At 43.9% G+C, this 17,956-nt stretch overlaps 2 protein-coding genes across 4 annotated transcripts in view; one reads left to right on the forward strand and one right to left on the reverse strand.

Moving 5' to 3' along the window:
* Positions 1–3,537, forward strand: part of LOC124270357 (solute carrier family 4 member 11-like) — a 55,959-nt gene extending 52,422 nt beyond the window's left edge. For all 3 annotated transcript variants that reach the window (XM_046705398.1, XM_046705405.1, XM_046705413.1), the window contains one exon: positions 1,128–3,537. In XM_046705398.1, coding sequence (XP_046561354.1) covers positions 1,128–1,188 — 61 coding nt within the window. In that variant the 3' untranslated portion in view covers positions 1,189–3,537. The remainder of the gene's footprint in view (positions 1–1,127) is intronic.
* A 2,153-nt stretch (positions 3,538–5,690) lies between these two features.
* LOC124270382 (exosome RNA helicase MTR4-like) overlaps positions 5,691–17,956 on the reverse strand; it is a 45,622-nt gene continuing 33,356 nt past the window's right edge. Inside the window, 12 exon segments of the mRNA XM_046705421.1 lie at positions 5,691–6,808; positions 7,375–7,479; positions 8,392–8,557; positions 8,654–8,816; positions 9,112–9,275; positions 9,555–9,650; positions 10,875–10,967; positions 12,831–12,941; positions 13,089–13,214; positions 13,768–13,809; positions 13,811–13,867; positions 17,707–17,879. Of these exon segments, the coding sequence (XP_046561377.1) occupies positions 6,756–6,808; positions 7,375–7,479; positions 8,392–8,557; positions 8,654–8,816; positions 9,112–9,275; positions 9,555–9,650; positions 10,875–10,967; positions 12,831–12,941; positions 13,089–13,214; positions 13,768–13,809; positions 13,811–13,867; positions 17,707–17,879 (1,349 nt within the window). The 3' untranslated portion in view covers positions 5,691–6,755.

Here is a 17,956-nt window from a genome sequence, read left to right on the forward strand (position 1 = left end):
GTCCATGTCCCCCTGGACATTTCAGTAACACCCTTCTTGGGAGTCACAGTATCCCCCTCAGACCATTCAGTAGTACCATTCAGGGGAGTCCATGTACCCCTCGGACCTTTCAGTAACACCCTTCTGGTGAGTCACAGTACCCCTCAGACCATTCAGTAGTACCATTCAGGGGAGTCCATGTACCCCTCGGACATTTCAGTAACACCCTTCTTGGGAGTCACAGTACCCCTCAGACCATTCAGTAGTACCATTCAGGGGAGTCCATGTACCCCTCGGACATTTCAGTAACACCCTTCTTGGGAGTCACAGTACCCACCAGGTGAGTCAATAATACCCTGCAGATGTATTTTATCAGTGCTGTTTTAATGAGACATGCTATTGCTGTTCCATGAATCTGGCAAATGCCGTCCAGAGATTAATATTAGTGGCCCCTGGTCATACTCATGTCTACATCAGGTGAATCACACTAATCTCCCTCATGGGGGATATCAGTAAGGTGAAAGAGGCTAATGCTCCTCGAGTCTGTTAAGTAATTCCGTCAGGTGTGTCATATTTATTTTTGACAGTGATCAGCTTTTATGAGGTGAGGTGAAATTGGGTTTTACGTCGTGCTTGAGAATATTTCACTCATATGACGACGTGCATGCGTGTGTATGTGTATGTGCGGCTGCTTGTACTAGCCCAGACTTAAGCTGGTTTTATAGTGCTACCCCACTGAGATACCATGCCGCAGTGAAGCATGAATACCCCACTCAGACACATTATACTGACTCCGAGCTGACCAGTCCTTGTTGTACCCATTAATGCCGAACGCCAGGCAGGGACCAACAAGTACCACATTTTAACGTCTTTTGGAATGACGCTGTCGGGGATCGAAATCAGCTTTTATGCACTTGTGCAGGCCAATCAAAGTTTAGATTAGGTGACTGATACCATATTACAGTTTGTGATACCTGATTGGTCGACTACTGGGGATGTCAGAACTGATTCGGCCTCCCCACTGGTCTGTCTGGTAAAACAGTATGGTGCCAATATAATGTCTATTTTGTACACATATACAGTCAAATGACACTATCAGGATATCCTAAATACATAAAAAAACTACAAAAATATTTTTATTTTTACAGACATAAACTGGTTCCACATGTCATTGAATCGAGATTCCTGAAGGCCTTGGATGGACACTGAGCAGAGCAGACTCCAGCAACATGGCATAATTCAGATATACACTGACAGTGTAGAAATCTAGCAACATGGCATTATTCTGATATATCCTGGCAGTCTGTGTTAACATACAGGCTTGATGCTGGTTGGCTGTGGTTGACTGTATTTGACTGTGGTTGGCTGTGAACATGTCAGGCAGATGTAGATACATATCATATGCATGTAAGCAAGAGTGGATGTGTGTCTCAACTGTGTAGGAAGGTCTTGACAATTTTATTTCAAGCCTTTGATGCAAAGTGAGCCCAGGCTGGTGTATCTTGTTGGTCAATGGCTGACAGACCGCTCGTAAAACACTTACTCTTGAGACACAAGTTTCATAGATCGTCTTGTAAAAGTAGGTGTTTATTCAAGGATAACTTTAGTAAGGTTTCTATTTATTTTCCTTTGTGACATTTAGATTGATAATATGGAGAAGCTATGAACATGTATATTATTGCCAGAAGAGTACAGTTTCATGTCACCCCACGAATACTTCACCCAATGCATGCGAGTACAGCAGTGTACACTGTTTTAAGTCATCCCACTAACATTTGTGTGCTGTGTGCACAGCAGAGTATACACTGTTTCAAGTCACCCCATACTGTTTCAAGACATGTTTCAGCCCACCAGAACATTGGGTGCAGGTGTACCACAAAACGGTGTTAGTTCATGCCCAATGAAATGTATTTACTATAAGTAAATTCAAAGTAACACAATCCTGTGATAGAGAATTGAACCTTTGAACTGATGAATCGGACCCAAGTGGAGTGCACCAGTACTTGAGGAAGTAAACAAATGTAAAGGTAACAATCACAGTCAAAAGAAAAGTTTCTGTAGTAAATAATCCTTCAGTTAATTTTGTCTTCATTTATACTGTAACTGCCGAATTCCAGTCACAGATCAGTGGATGAGACTGGAAGAGGCAGTGCATCCAACAGTCAGTTTGTTGTGGTTGAAACACCGTTCTGCTCAGGTATTGTAACCCATGATACATCATGTTGAGCCAGAGATCAAAACGAGCATGTTAGAAATCTGGACAATGTACAGGACATTTCTCATTGGCGTTAATGGTATATGGTTTGCTCAGCTCACCTGTGATTCAGCACCTGTGATCATTTATACTCATGTTTCTTCAGGATTTGTTTGCAAAATTATTCTATCTTAGTAGCATTTAGTATTGTTTTCCAGAACAAAAAGTTTGCAGCCTGCTTATTGTGTTTGTTGTATCAGTATGAAATGTGTTTGGTGCAAGGCCTGTTCTAAGGAGGCTGTAACAGATACCTGCTTCCACACAGGGAGATGCACGTCCCATTTCTAAGGTTATATAATAGACACCTGCTTTAAGCCAATCAGGTGTTTGAAGAAGGATATGATTATATCTCCCTCTGTTTCATCCTGGAAAAACATGTCAGCAGAGACTTTCAGGACCTTCTGTGTAATCACATTACACATTTCCAGTCAGCCTTAGTTGTGCCGAGGGCATGCTACATTATACACAACATTGTCACATCTCCAGCTGGTTCCATTACTGAGTGCATGAGGTGAATTCTCCTCCAGTGAATGATTTCACAGTTATCTCACGTCAGTCAAACGGGTGAATGTGGTATTTGTCATGAATGATTGCAAATCAGCTAAATGTGAATAATGCTGACAAGATCAGGTTGGTTCTACTCACGTCTGCTGCAAAACCTTCTCAACAGTGTGGAGGTGACAGACAGTTGAGGAGAGTTCAAGGTCAGGGAATTTTAAGGGAAATATGTTGATGTGTTCAGAAAAGACTTTATATTGTTTCATGCAGTTCTTAGTGAGTTAAGATTTATAGTCACATCGGCAATCTTTCAGCCATATTGTGGCAGTTCTTAGTACTAATCTGTTGATACAAACAATTTTTGCTGTTATGCATATTCATCTTATACAAATTTCATGACCTTTGAAGCAAACTGATTTCATTGTTTAAAGGTGATCTGTTAGAAGGCTATACCCCAAATCCATGAGTTATGGTTAAGTTTGTCCTCAACATCTTCCAGGAAATCCAAGTGACCGGAGAACTTCGTGACCCTGATAGGGTGTTATCAGGTTGTGGAACAGAGGTACTCAGTCCAGTCCGCAGACCATGTACATCACTGCCTCAATACACTGGTAGCACCAGTAAACACATACTAACCTAGACTAACATGCAGCAATCCTGACAGGTGTATATCTGCCTGATGACAGGGCTAGAATGTTATATATTGTATTTAGACAACACACCAGCTGTGTGCTACATTATACGTCACTTTTAACAACTTCATTATCACATCTTATATGCTTGAACAATAAAAGCTACTATTTTCATTGTGTTTTTCTTAGATTCTGTTTAAGCTTATTCACCTGGAGCACCAAATTTAAAACACCCTGACAAGTCTGCGTCGCATGGATCCACTGATAACAAACAGCCTGACAAGTCTGTGTCACATGGATCCACTGATACCAGCCTGACAAATCTGTGTTACATGGATCCACTGATAACAGCCTGACAAGTCTGTGTAACATGGATCCACTGATAAAACAAACAAGCCTGGATCACTAGTAACAAACAGCCTGTCACATCTGAGTCACATGAATCCACTGATAACAAACAGCCTGGCAAGTCTGTGTCACATGAATCCACTGATAACAAACAGCCTGGCAAGTCTGCCACATGGATCCACCAATAACAAACAGCCTGGCAAGTCTGCCACATGGATCCACTGATTACAAACAGCCTGGCAAGTCTGTCACATGTCACATGGATCCACATGGATCCACTAACAAACAGCCTGACAAGTCTGTGTCACATGGATCCACTGATAACAAACAGCCTGACAAGTCTGTCACATGGATCCACTAATAACAAACAGCCTGACAAGTCTGTGTCACATGGATCCACTGATAACAAACAGCCTGACAAGTCTGTCACATGGATCCACTGATAACAAACAGCCTGACAAGTCTGTGTCACATGAATCCACTGATAACAAACAGCCTGGCAAGTCTGTCACATGGATCCACTGATAACAAACAGCTGGGCAAGTCTGCCACATGGATCCACTGATAACAAACAGCCTGACAAGTCTGTGTCACATGGATCCACTGATAACAAACAGCCTGGCAAGTCTGTGTAACATGGATCCATTGATAACAAACAGCTTGGCAAGTCTGTGTCACATGGATCCACTGATAACAAACAGCCTGGCAAGTCTGTGTCACATGGATCCACTGATAACAAACAGCCTGGCAAGTCTGTGTCACATGGATCCACTGATAACAAACAGCCTGACAAATCTGTGTGTCACATGGATCCACTGATAACAAACAGCCTGGCAAGTCTGTGTCACATGGATCCACTGATAACAAACAGCCTGACAAGTCTGTCACATGGATCCACTGATAACAAACAGCCTGGCAAGTCTGTCACATGGATCCACTGATAACCAGCCTGACAAGTCTGTGTCACATGGATCCACTGATAACAAACAGCCTGACAAATCTGTGTCACATGGATCCACTGATAACAGTCTGGCAAGTCTGTGTCACATGGATCCACTGATAACAGCCTGGCAAGTCTGTGTCACATGGATCCACTGATAACAGCCTGACAAGTCTGTGCCACATGGATCCACTGATAACAGCCTGACAAATCTGTGTCACATGGATCCACTGATAACAGTCTGTCAAGTCTGTGTCACATGGATCCACTGATAACAGCCTGACAAATCTGTGTTACATGGATCCACTGGATAACCAGCCAGCCAGACAAAGTCTGTGTCACATGGATCCACTGATAACAAACAGCTTGGCAAGTGTGTGTCACATGGATCCACTGATAACAGCCGGGCAAGTCTGTGTCACATGGATCCATTGATAACAAACAGCTGGGCAAGTGTCCACTGATAACAAACTGTGTGACATGGATGCACTGATAACAAACAGTCTCACAAGTCTGTGTCATATGGATCCATTGATAACAAACAGCTTGGCAAGTCTTCGTCACATGGATCCATTGATAACAAACAGCTGGGCAAGTCTGTGTCACATGGATCCACTGATAACAAACAGCTGGGCAAATCTGTGTCACATGGATCCACTGATAACAAACAGCCTGGCAAGTGATAACAAACAGCTTGGCAAGTGTGTGTCACATGGATCCACTGACAACAAACAGCCTTACAAGTCTGTGTCATATGGATCCACTGATAACAGCCTGACAAGTCTGTGTCACATGGATCCACTGATAACAGTCTGACAAGTCTGTGTCACATGGATCCACTGATAACAGTCTGGCAAATCTGTGTCACATGGATCCACTGATAACAGCCTGACAAGTCTGTCACACATGAATACACTGATAACAGCCTGACAAATCTGTGTCACATGGATCCACTGATAACAAGTATTGCGCAAATCACTTCCTGACTTTACTGTCAGATATTTCTCACATAGATATCACACAGGGTAATCACCAAGACTGAATCCAATTCAGATTTATTGACATTTTTTACAGTATATATATTTACAGGATTTACAATGATGTACACAACAGTGTACAGTGAATCATTTGTGTGATTGAAATGAACATGACATTTACAAATGAACAGGAAGAGAATGAAGCTGATCTTCTACATGCCATCCTTTCCTGGCAATCTACAATGTGACAATGCTGACATGTCTGCATCTAACAAACTAACCAAAAGTACAGAAAAAGTAGTAAGTTTCAACTTACTGATACTGCTTATTCTAAATTCCTTATAACAAGATCTACAACAGAACTAAATTGTTTCCATTACGATGTCACAAGAGAGCCAAGTAATTGTGCATTTCTGGGTACTCAAATAATAATTCTGGGTTCTCTCAATCCCCCCCTTCATCTCGGAGAGCATGTGGTATCGGCATTGGACACATATTACAACACATGAGAATCCCTACTGTCACCTGAATACGGAACTACCTTTCAATTGTTTTGATGGTAACAGGAGTTATCTCCCCTGACAGTGAGCTTCACAAGCTCCTTCCCAGCACGACACCTTCTTTACCATGATAGTATCATCACTGCCACCAATGCGCAAAATGGCCACTACAAAAATCTTTAAAATTTAAAATGCAATGTTTATTTTTGTCTAAGAATGTACTATAGTAAATGTTTAAAATGGCTTACAACTAACGTACTTTTTCCGAGGAGAATTATTGTTTGCTTGTTTACTCAGATTAATTCAAAATTGCTGACATTAAGAAAAACACCCAATAGCCCCTTACACTATGACTGTACCCAGTACATGATAGTTGAAATGAACTTCAAATTGACACACAAAATATTTGAACTTGAATATTACTTCGCATCAAGAAGTTTCACTTGGCTTGTAAGCAAAACAGTCAGTCAGCAGTTTAATTCCATGCATGGTTGTGTCACCACTGTAAGGAGCTGTGGCTGTTGGCCCCGACAGCATAGAGAGATCCACCAGTGGGCTATCACTGTGAGGAGCTCCTTGGATCCTTGGTGATGAAAGTGTCTGCCAGCTAATGACAAGCACCTGCTACTATAAGTACAGACTAGCAGCAAACACAATGTCCCTCTTGATTCTTCTAATAGCTGAAAGGAAGACATATACAATGAGAGTTACTATGGTCACCAAGACAGAGTCACATCATAGTTATGAAGACTAGCTTCTTCATTTGATACATGAAAAACTAACGCAACAGAACAAGACATGGTCTTGAAGTCTACCTCACTGCCTGATCCAGCCCTGTCCCTATATCATGGTAAACGTTTCTTTCTGGCAGTTGCCGTGATCAAGTAAATTGCTACCCGAAAGAAGTTAAGGCCAACCTGATTAATTCATATTACTACAGTTGACCCATCTAAGTGTTTTCCATATCATAGTTCAATATTAACCTTTAGCTCTACCATTCAACAATTTCATGAAATCTAAAAAATGTTACACACTAGTACAAACTTTAGAAAAACTAGAACATTTTCCCCTTTGGAGTGGAGTTAAAAAATCCCATTAAGTCATTTGGATTGTAAACAATACTTCGTATCTATAGATGATTTATCAGTTTGAACAAGGTGACTTTTGGCCCAAGATAAATATGGAAACTAGGTATGACATATCAGAAGTGATTATGTTGACCCACACAAACTATTTTGTTGCGTACCTTCCGAGAACTTGTTTTCCAGCTCTGTGTTCCCAATGGCTTTAGCTGCCTGCACCATCTGTCTGAGGAGTTCCTCCAGCCTCCGCATACACCGGATTATACTACCTGTAACCATGGTAACATGTTTATCAAACAGTATACACACCTTCCTTACTGCTAGTAACACATTCATGATACAGCATACCTACACCTGGTATACAGCCTGTAACACTCATCCACACAGTATACACACCTTCCTAGTTGCTAGTAACACATTCATGATACAGCATACCTACACCTGGTATACAGCCTGTAACACTCATCCACACAGTATACACACCTTCCTAGTTGCTAGTAACACATTCATGATACAGCATACCTACACCTGGTATACAGCCTGTAACACTCATATCAAACAGTATACACACCTTCCTAGCTGCTAGTAACACATTCATGATACAGCATACCTACACCTGGTATACAGCCTGTAACACTCATCCACACAGTATACACACCTTCCTAGCTGCTAGTAACACATTCATGATACAGCATACCTACACCTGGTATACAGCCTGTAACACTCATCCACACAGTATACACACCTTCCTAGTTCCTAGTAACACATTCATGATACAGCATACCTACACCTGGTATACAGCCTGTAACACTTCATCCACACAGTATACACACCTTCCTAGCATACACATTCATGATACAGCATACCTACACCTGGTATACAGCCTGTAACACTCATCCACACAGTATACACACCTTCCTAGCTGCTAGTAACACATTCATGATACAGCATACCTACACCTGGTATACAGCCTGTAACACTCATCCACACAGTATACACACCTTCCTAGCTGCTAGTAACACATTCATGATACAGCATACCTACACCTGGTATACAGCCGGTAACACTCATTCACACAGTATCGGTTGATGTAAATACAGCAAATGTATCCAGCTTTTAACAACAAGGAAGCTTCACTAGCCACACTGTTAGCTCAGATGAACATGGACTAACATTCTCACCTTCAAAGATGTCTGTCATTTTACACAACTGGAAAAATGTCGATCCATTGCACCAAGCGTTCACAACATCCATCATGTGTGGTCGGAATGTCTCGGCATAGGCCTCCTCCTCCAGATGCTCCAACTTGGCTTCCCGACTCACCCGGGCAATACGCCGAGCTGTGTCCTAAAAGTAACAAGCCAAGTAACATTATGCACACACTGAACTGTAAGATTGACAAAATCTGAAATGTCAGGCCCCCAAATAGCGCCAGCTCCTTACCTGCATGATACGTAGAGGTCCCGAGAGTTCCTCTGTCAGTTTGGGCATCTCATTGGAATTCTCCTGGAACACAAAGCAGCTGAGGAGGGCACAGGACTGTTGCTCCGTCAGGTTGTTGAAGACGCCGTTAAACAGCAGCTCTGTCAGCAACAGCTCGTCAGCGCTGGAGGAGAGTCACGTAACTGATGGTTAAATATGCCTGCAAAACTAGTCCATGTAAAAAAACTGCCAAATTATTATAGAAGTTGGCAAATACATGTCTTGGGACCACTATATGTCAAGATATCTGGAGTTATTAGACCCTGGTTCCTCCCGAGCCTATAAAGTTCACTCTTGCTACACAATGTGTGGAGACAACAGAGTACATCTAACTTGGATGGACATTTTCTCTCAGGCTGTTGTCATCACAATCGACTCTAAGTGTACACCGGACATGGAGTCATAAACAAAACAATTACCTGCTTATCTCACACGCCACCCGGCCTTTGATCTCGATGACATCAGAGCTGGTTGCGTACCCCATTCTCCGGAGAACACGCTTTCGACACTTGAGTTCATCCATCTGCAGCAGGGACTTCTTCTTCTTCAGCTCTGACTTGATGGCCTTCACCTCATTACCAAGCTGGAAGGTGAGTTCTCCAGAATGTATACCATCCAACAAATCTTGTTCATCACTGCGATCTATATATTCCAGCAATATCAGAGTAAACTGTAAATAGTCCAATCTGGGCAAGACCAATCGATATCCCACGTCTTGATATACAATGACACGCAATTAGTGGAGTTACCAAACGTGAAAATGTCATACTAGGAGCATAGCATCACTTCATTTACCTGAGACTATGTCATACAAGGTGTATAGCATCCACCCATTCACACAAAAAGAGTACACGCAACCTACCCGAGTTTTCTTGTCATACAAGGAGTACAACTCCTCCAGTTGGGGATCCTTATGGAGCGGATGAGAGTATAAACGATGTTCGAAGGCTTCTGTTTTCTGCAAAGAATAATTATGTAAAGTTGCCACATAAGATGTAAGACACAAAAATATTTTAAAGAGTTACAGAATATATTTGAATTTCTTGAGGAACAGGCTTCCACTTCACAAAGCAATCTCAGTCCTATGATGATCATAACCTAATGTTATCCCGGTGTCGGGTTTTCGACGATGTAAGATAAAAACGTATTTTTTATCTTTAATATCATTTAAAGTTTTTATTTTACTAACCCTGAGTGATAAAGGATATATTCATCTATTTCACGCAAAAATATCAAGTGTTCCCTACAAAAAGAGTGTTGATGGCATCGTATCGGCGAAACTGTTGCCACTCGTAACATGCGGTTATTTTGTATGGCTGACTGACTGACTGAGTTTAGTTTTACGCCGCTTTTAGCAATATTCCAGCAATATCACGGCGGGGGACACCAGAAATGGGCTTAACACATTGTGCCCATGTGGGGAATCGAACCCGGGTCTTCGGCGTGACGAGCCAACGCTTTAACCACTAGGCTACCCCACTGCCCCTATTTTGTATGGGTTTTCGACGATGAGCCATACTTTTTGCTCCGCACTGCGAGGGAGTGTTGTGATCACGTGGCTTCCTATTTATATATTGCCTGTCACCAGCAGACGACTGATCTAACTGAATTTTCGCTTTCTATTTTTTGTTATAAAGGCAACTGATTTTGCATCTGATGTGGTATTAACGATCTCGGGTAAATAATATTGATGTTTGTTTGCTTTTTATATAACTTTACTTCCCGATTTCCATTATCAATAAAACTTCTCACGACAGAGACAGGGTACCCGCCCTACCAGTGAAACTGTTTGTGCACTCCGATCACACACATACTCATGTACTCATGCAATCGTCGAAATCACCAGAACGTTGAATTCAGCTCGTGTTGGGATATAGTATGGGAGTTACGATCACAAGGGAGCTAAGATTGCGTTGTGAATGGCCCCGTTTCACAAAGCTCCCGTAAGCCTAAGATCTCGTAACTTTCCTCGTAGCATTCCTACTTCCTAATACTGTAACACTGACTAACGATAGTTGTAGCGCAACGACAGCCTTGTAAATGGGGCCCAGATCACTGGATAAGTTCGGATAATGAACAAGAATCAGTATTGACAAGATTGAAACCAAAACGCCAGGACTTGTGTGTGTTGCTTGGAGGGTATTGTGAGTGGTTCTGATGGCAGTATCAATGGCAGGCCCACCTTTATGATTTCCTGGAGTTTCTTGTCCTTGATGCCCATATCCTCTATAGGATCAAGGGGAGGTAAGCCATCTGGGAAGCGCTTCTCTACTTCCTGCAATGATACAACATTCCATCAGTAAGAATAATGTCTGCTAGAATATGACACTCCAGGGCTAGATACTGACTCTGTGAGACATCAGTTACAGTCTACTAGAACACGATGCTCCTGGGCTAGATTCTGACTCTGTGAGACATCAGTTACAGTCTACTAGAACACGATGCTCCAGGGCTAGATACTGACTCTGTGAGACATCAACTACAGATACTACAGTCTACTAGAACATGACACTCCAGGGCTAGATACTGACTCTGTGAGACATCAACTACAGATACTACAGTCTACTAGAACACGATGCTCCTGAGCTAGATACTGACTCTGTGAGACATCAACTACAGATACTACAGTCTACTAGAACATGACACTCCAGGGCTAGATACTGACTCTGTGAGACATCAACTACAGATACTACAGTCTACTAGAACACGATGCTCCTGGGCTAGCAAGATACTGACTCTGTGAGACATCAACTACAGATACTACAGTCTACTAGAATATGACACTCCAGGGCTAGATACTGACTCTGTGAGACATCAACTACAGATACTACAGTCTACTAGAATATGACACTCCAGGGCTAGATACTGACTCTGTGAGACATCAACTACAGATACTACAGTCTACTAGAACATGATGCTCCTGGGCTAGATACTGACTCTGTGAGACATCAACTACAGATACTACAGTCTACTAGAACATGACACTCCAGGGCTAGATACTGACACTGTGAGACATCAGCTACAGATACTACAGTCTACTAGAACACGATGCTCCTGGGCTAGATACTGACTCTGTGAGACATCAACTACAGTCTACTAGAACATGACACTCCAGGGCTAGATACTGACACTGTGAGACATCAGTTACAGTCTACTAGAACACGATGCTCCTGGGCTAGATACTGACTCTGTGAGACATCAGTTACAGTCTACTAGAACATGACACTCCAGGGCTAGATACTGACACTGTGAGACATCAGTTACAGTCTACTAGAACACGATGCTCCTGGGCTAGATACTGACTCTGTGAGACATCAGCTACAGTCTACTAGAACACGATGCTCCAGGGCTAGATACTGACTCTGTGAGACATCAGTTACAGTCTACTAGAACACGATGCTCCTGGGCTAGATACTGACTCTGTGAGACATCAGCTACAGTCTACTAGAACACGATGCTCCAGGGCTAGATACTGACTCTGTGAGACATCAGCTACAGTCTACTAGAACACGACACTCCAGGGCTAGATACTGACTCTGTGAGACATCAACTACAGATACTACAGTCTACTAGAACACGATGCTCCTGAGCTAGATACTGACTCTGTGAGACATCAACTACAGATACTACAGTCTACTAGAATATGACACTCCAGGGCTAGATACTGACTCTGTGAGACATCAACTACAGATACTACAGTCTACTAGAACATGACACTCCAGGGCTAGATACTGACTCTGTGAGACATCAACTACAGATACTACAGTCTACTAGAACACGATGCTCCTGAGCTAGATACTGACTCTGTGAGACATCAACTACAGATACTACAGTCTACTAGAACATGACACTCCAGGTCTAGATACTGACTCTGTGAGACATCAACTACAGATACTACAGTCTACTAGAACACGATGCTCCTGAGCTAGATACTGACTCTGTGAGACATCAACTACAGATACTACAGTCTACTAGAACATGACACTCCAGGTCTAGATACTGACTCTGTGAGACATCAACTACAGATACTACAGTCTACTAGAACACGATGCTCCTGGGCTAGATACTGACTCTGTGAGACATCAGCTACAGATACTACAGTCTACTAGAACATGATGCTCCTGGGCTAGATACTGACCTGGAGAGACTTGTAGACACTCTGTCGCTTGTCATGACTCTTGAGGTCCTGCGGGACATACAGTCGGATTGCACTGATTCCCTCAATCAGAGTCGTCAACACCGGTACAACCTGCACACAGAACTGTCAATCAGGAGAAGGGACATCTTCCATCAGGTCTACTCCACAGTTTCTGTTGCTGTGTAACAGCAGCTATTGTCTACAACTACACACTCCCCTGAATGAATATCAGGACTGTTATTTCTATTACACACCTACCTGCATTTCTCCACGCTGATCTTTGGGACAAGGCTTTATGTCGGTTGTTCTACGAGATTTTGCACTTTCCTTGGTGATATACATCAGTACCTCCGCTATGTAGAGAGGGCCTGTGTCATCGGTTGCCTGAAACACACCAGTAGTTCCATCACTAAAAACAAAACTCTAGATGTTTCAGGCAGGGAATGTGGGGTACCCTTCCTGGTCTTTCCAGCCCTTGGTGTCTTCAGAGCAGAAGGGCTATTACAGCATCCTTACAAACATATTAGAAACCATCCACTTTTCACACAGTTATACAATGGTTGTACATTCTTATACCATGGCTGTTCACAGTTATACAATGGCTGTACATTCTTGTTATACCATGGCTGTTCACAGTTATACAATGGTTGTACATTCTTATACCATGGCTGTTCACAGGTATACAATGGTTGTACATTCTTATACCATGGCTGTTCACAGTTATACAATGGTTGTACATTCTTATACCATGGCTGTTCACAGGTATACAATGGCTGTACATTCTTGTTATACCATGGCTGTTCACAGTTATACAATGGCTGTACATTCTTATACCATGGCTGTTCACAGGTATACAATGGCTGTACATTCTTATACCATGGCTGTTCACAGTTATACAATGGTTGTACATTCTTATACAATGGCTGCTCCAGTCTACCTTGCTCTGATCCATCTTCTTCTGGAAGTTGATGACAACACCCCCGCCGAAGCCATTCTTATACAATACCCCAGCCGAAGTCATCTTCTTTGTTCTTCACCTGACAAAACAGAGAACTCTGCAGTCAGCAAGTGTGGGCTTGTTGAGGGCATGGTCATGGTACACTTATGAATGTTTAGATGCAATACAATCCATATCTCCACAGAGTTGTGATAATGAATGAAAACCAATATGCCACATTGCTGTTTTTTTAGTTTTCCAATTTCCATCATTATCATCATGAAAGAGACTCATTCAAAACAGTTATGTAGATGACAAAACTTTATGGATGATCAACTTCCACATTTTCACAATAGCGACGTTTCGGTATAGCTTCTCATACCATTTTCAAGCATATGAGGGATGATGGGGTACACCAGTTACTATACAAGATACATGAACATATGATAATGATCTTGTATATCTTTTGTCCTACCTTGATGAGTGTGTCTACAGGTTGAGTGTCCTACCTTGACAGTGTGTCTACAGGTTGAGTGTCCTACCTTGACGAGTGTGTCTACAGGTGTGAGTGTCCTACCTTGACGAGTGTGTCTACAGGTTGAGTGTCCTACCTTGACGAGTGTGTCTACAGGTTGAGTGTCCTACCTTGACGAGTGTGTCTACAGGTTGAGTGTCCTACCTTGATGAGTGTGTCTACAGGTTGAGTGTCCTACCTTGATGAGTGTGTCTACAGGTGTGAGTGTCCTACCTTGACGAGTGTGTCTACAGGTTGAGTGTCCTACCTTGACGAGTGTGTCTACAGGTTGAGTGTCCTACCTTGATGAGTGTGTCTAAGGGTGTGAGTGTCCTACCTTGATGAGTGTGTCTACAGGTTGAGTGTCCTACCTAGATGAGTGTGTCTACAGGTGTGAGTGTCCTACCTTGATGAGTGTGTCTTAGGGTGTGAGTGTCCTACCTTGACGAGTGTGTCTACAGGTTGAGTGTCCTACCTTGACGAGTGTGTCTACAGGTTGAGTGTCCTACCTTGATGAGTGTGTCTACAGGTTGAGTGTCCTACCTTGATGAGTGTGTGTCTACAGGTTGAGTGTCCCTACCTTGGCGAGAGTGTGTCTACAGGTTGAGTGTCCTACCTTGACGAGTGTGTCTTAGGGTGTGAGTGTCCTACCTTGACGAGTGTGTCTTAGGGTGTGAGTGTCCTACCTTGACGAGTGTGTCTACAGGTTGAGTGTCCTACCTTGACGAGTGTGTGTCTACAGGTTGAGTGTCCTACCTTGATGAGTGTGTCTATAGGTGTGAGTGTCCCTACCTTGTGAGTGTCCTACCTTGATGAGTGTCCCTATAGGTGTGAGTGTCCTACCTTGATGAGTGTCCTACCTTGTGACGAAAGTGTCTACAGGTTGAGTGTCCTACCTGAGAAAGTGTGTCTACAGGTGTGAGTGTCCTACCTTGATGAGTGTGTCTACAGGTGTGTGAGTGTCCTACCTTGATGAGTGTGTCTACAGGTGTGAGTGTCCTACCTTGATGAGTGTGTCTACAGGTTGAGTGTCCTACCTTGACGAGTGTGTCTACAGGTTGAGTGTCCTACCTTGACGAGTGTGTCTACAGGTGTGAGTGTCCTACCTTGATGAGTGTGTCTAAGGGGTCCTACCTTGATGAGTGTGTCTACAGTTGTCTAGTGTCCTACCTTGATGAGTGTGTCTATAGGTGTGAGTGTCCTACCTTGATGAGTGTGTCTTTGGGTGTGAGTGTCCTACCTTGACGAGTGTGTCTACAGGTTGAGTGTCCTACCTTGATGAGTGTGTCTACAGGTGTGAGTGTCCTACCTTGACGAGTGTGTCTACAGGTTGAGTGTCCTACCTTGACGAGTGTGTCTACAGGTGTGAGTGTCCCTACCTGAGTGTGTCTAAGGGTGAGCCTACCTAGATGAGTGTGTCTACAGGTGTGAGTGTCCTACCTTGATGAGTGTGTCTACAGGTTGAGTGTCCTACCTTGATGAGTGTGTCTACAGGTTGAGTGTCCTACCTTGACGAGTGTGTCTACAGGTGTGAGTGTCCTACCTTGACGAGTGTGTCTACAGGTGTGAGTGTCCTACCTTGATGAGTGTGTCTACAGGTGTGAGTGTCCTACCTTGATGAGTGTGTCTACAGGTGTGAGTGTCCTACCTTGACGAGTCTGTCCTACAGGTGTGAGTGTCCTACCTTGATGAGCCTGTCTACAGGTGTGAGTGTCCTACCTTGATGAGCCTGTCTACAGGTGTGAGTGTCCTACCTTGATGAGTGTGTCTACAGGTGTGAGTGTCCTACCTTGATGAGTCTGCCTACAGGTGTGAGTGTCCTACCTTGATGAGTGTGTCTACAGGTGTGAGTGTCCTACCTTGATGAGCCTGTCTACAGGTGTGAGTGTCCTACCTTGATGAGTGTGTCTACAGGTGTGAGTGTCCTACCTTGATGAGTGTGTCTACAGGTGTGAGTGTCCTACCTTGATGAGTCTGTCTTACAGGTGTGAGTGTCCCACCTTGATGAGCCTGTCTACAGGTGTGAGTGTCCCTACCTTGATGAGCCTGTCTACAGGTGTGAGAGTGTCCCCTACCTGATGAGTGTGTCTACAGGTGTGAGTGTCCTACCTTGACGAGTCTGCCTACAGGTGTGAGTGTCCTACCTTGATGAGCCTGTCTACAGGTGTGAGTGTCCTACCTTGATGAGCCTGTCTACAGGTGTGAGTGTCCTACCTTGATGAGTGTGTCTACAGGTGTGAGTGTCCCTACCTTGATGAGTGTGCCTACAGGGTGTGAGTGTCCCTACCTTGATGAGTGTGTCTCACAGGTGTGAGTGTCCCACCTTGATGAGCCTGTCTACAGGTGTGAGAGTGTCCCACCTTGATGAGCCTGTCTACAGGTGTGAGTGTCCCCTTGATGAGTGATCTAGTGTGTCCCACATACAGGTGTGTGTCTAGGTGTGAGTGTCCCACCTTGATGAGTGTGTCTACAGGTGTGAGTGTCCTACCTTGATGAGTGTGTCTACAGGTGTGAGTGTCCTACCTTGATGAGTGTGTCTCACAGGTTGAGTGTCCCTCCTACCTTGATGAGAGAGTGTGTGTCCTACAGGTGTGGTGTGAGTGTCCCACCTTGATGAGTGTGTCTACAGGTGTGAGTGTCCTACCTTGATGAGTGTGTCTACAGGTGTGAGTGTCCCACCTTGGCGAGAGGTGTGTCTACAGGTGTGAGTGTCCTACCTTGACGAGAGTGTGTCTACAGGTGTGAGTGTCCCACCTTGATGAGCCTGTCTACAGGTGTGAGTGTCCCACCTTGATGAGTGTGTCTACAGGTGTGAGTGTCCTACCTTGATGAGTGTGTCTACAGGTGTGTGAGTGTCCTACCTTGATGGTGGTGTGAGAGTGTCCTACCTTGATGAGCCTGTCTACAGGTGTGAGTGTCCTACCTTGATGAGCCTGTCTACAGGTGTGAGTGTCCTACCTTGATTGAGATGAGCCTGTCTACAGGTGTGAGTGTCCCACCCTTGATGAGCCTGTCTACAGGTGTGAGTGTCCTACCTTGATGAGCCTGTCTACAGGTGTGAGTGTCCTACCTTGATGAGCCTGTCTACAGGTGTGAGTGTCCTACCTTGATGAGCCTGTCTACAGGTGTGCCCTACACGATGAGTGAGCCTGTCTTGATGTGTGTGTCTACAGTGTCCCACCTTGATGAGCCTGTCTACAGGTGTGAGTGTCCCACCTTGATGTCTACAGGTGTGGTGTGAGTGTCCTACCTTGATGAGTGTGTCTACAGGTGTGAGTGTCCTACCTTGATGAGCCTGTCTACAGGTGTGAGTGTCCTACCTTGATGAGCCTGTCTACAGGTGTGAGTGTCCTACCTTGATGAGCCTGTCTACAGGTGTGAGTGTCCTACCTTGATGAGTGTGTCTACAGGTGTGAGTGTCCTACCTTGACGAGTCTTCCAGGCTGCAGGAAGGGGAGCAGGTAGGCAGGTTTCTGTATGAAGTGCATCATGTCCTGGCCCAGGTTGTCCAGCTGCTGACGGATCTTGAAGTATGATGACACCTGGTCCTCGTTCTGGATCTTCATGGACCTGTAGTCTTCCTCCTTCCGACGCAGCTCTGAATCATGAACAAACATGAACAAACACGAACAGAGCAACAATCATGAAAAGGGAAACCACATCTACAAACTCAGT

This window comes from Haliotis rubra, unplaced genomic scaffold (genome assembly GCF_003918875.1).
Source record: "Haliotis rubra isolate DU_JTF1 unplaced genomic scaffold, ASM391887v1 Scf102, whole genome shotgun sequence".
In the NCBI taxonomy this organism is placed as follows: domain Eukaryota; kingdom Metazoa; phylum Mollusca; class Gastropoda; order Lepetellida; family Haliotidae; genus Haliotis; species Haliotis rubra.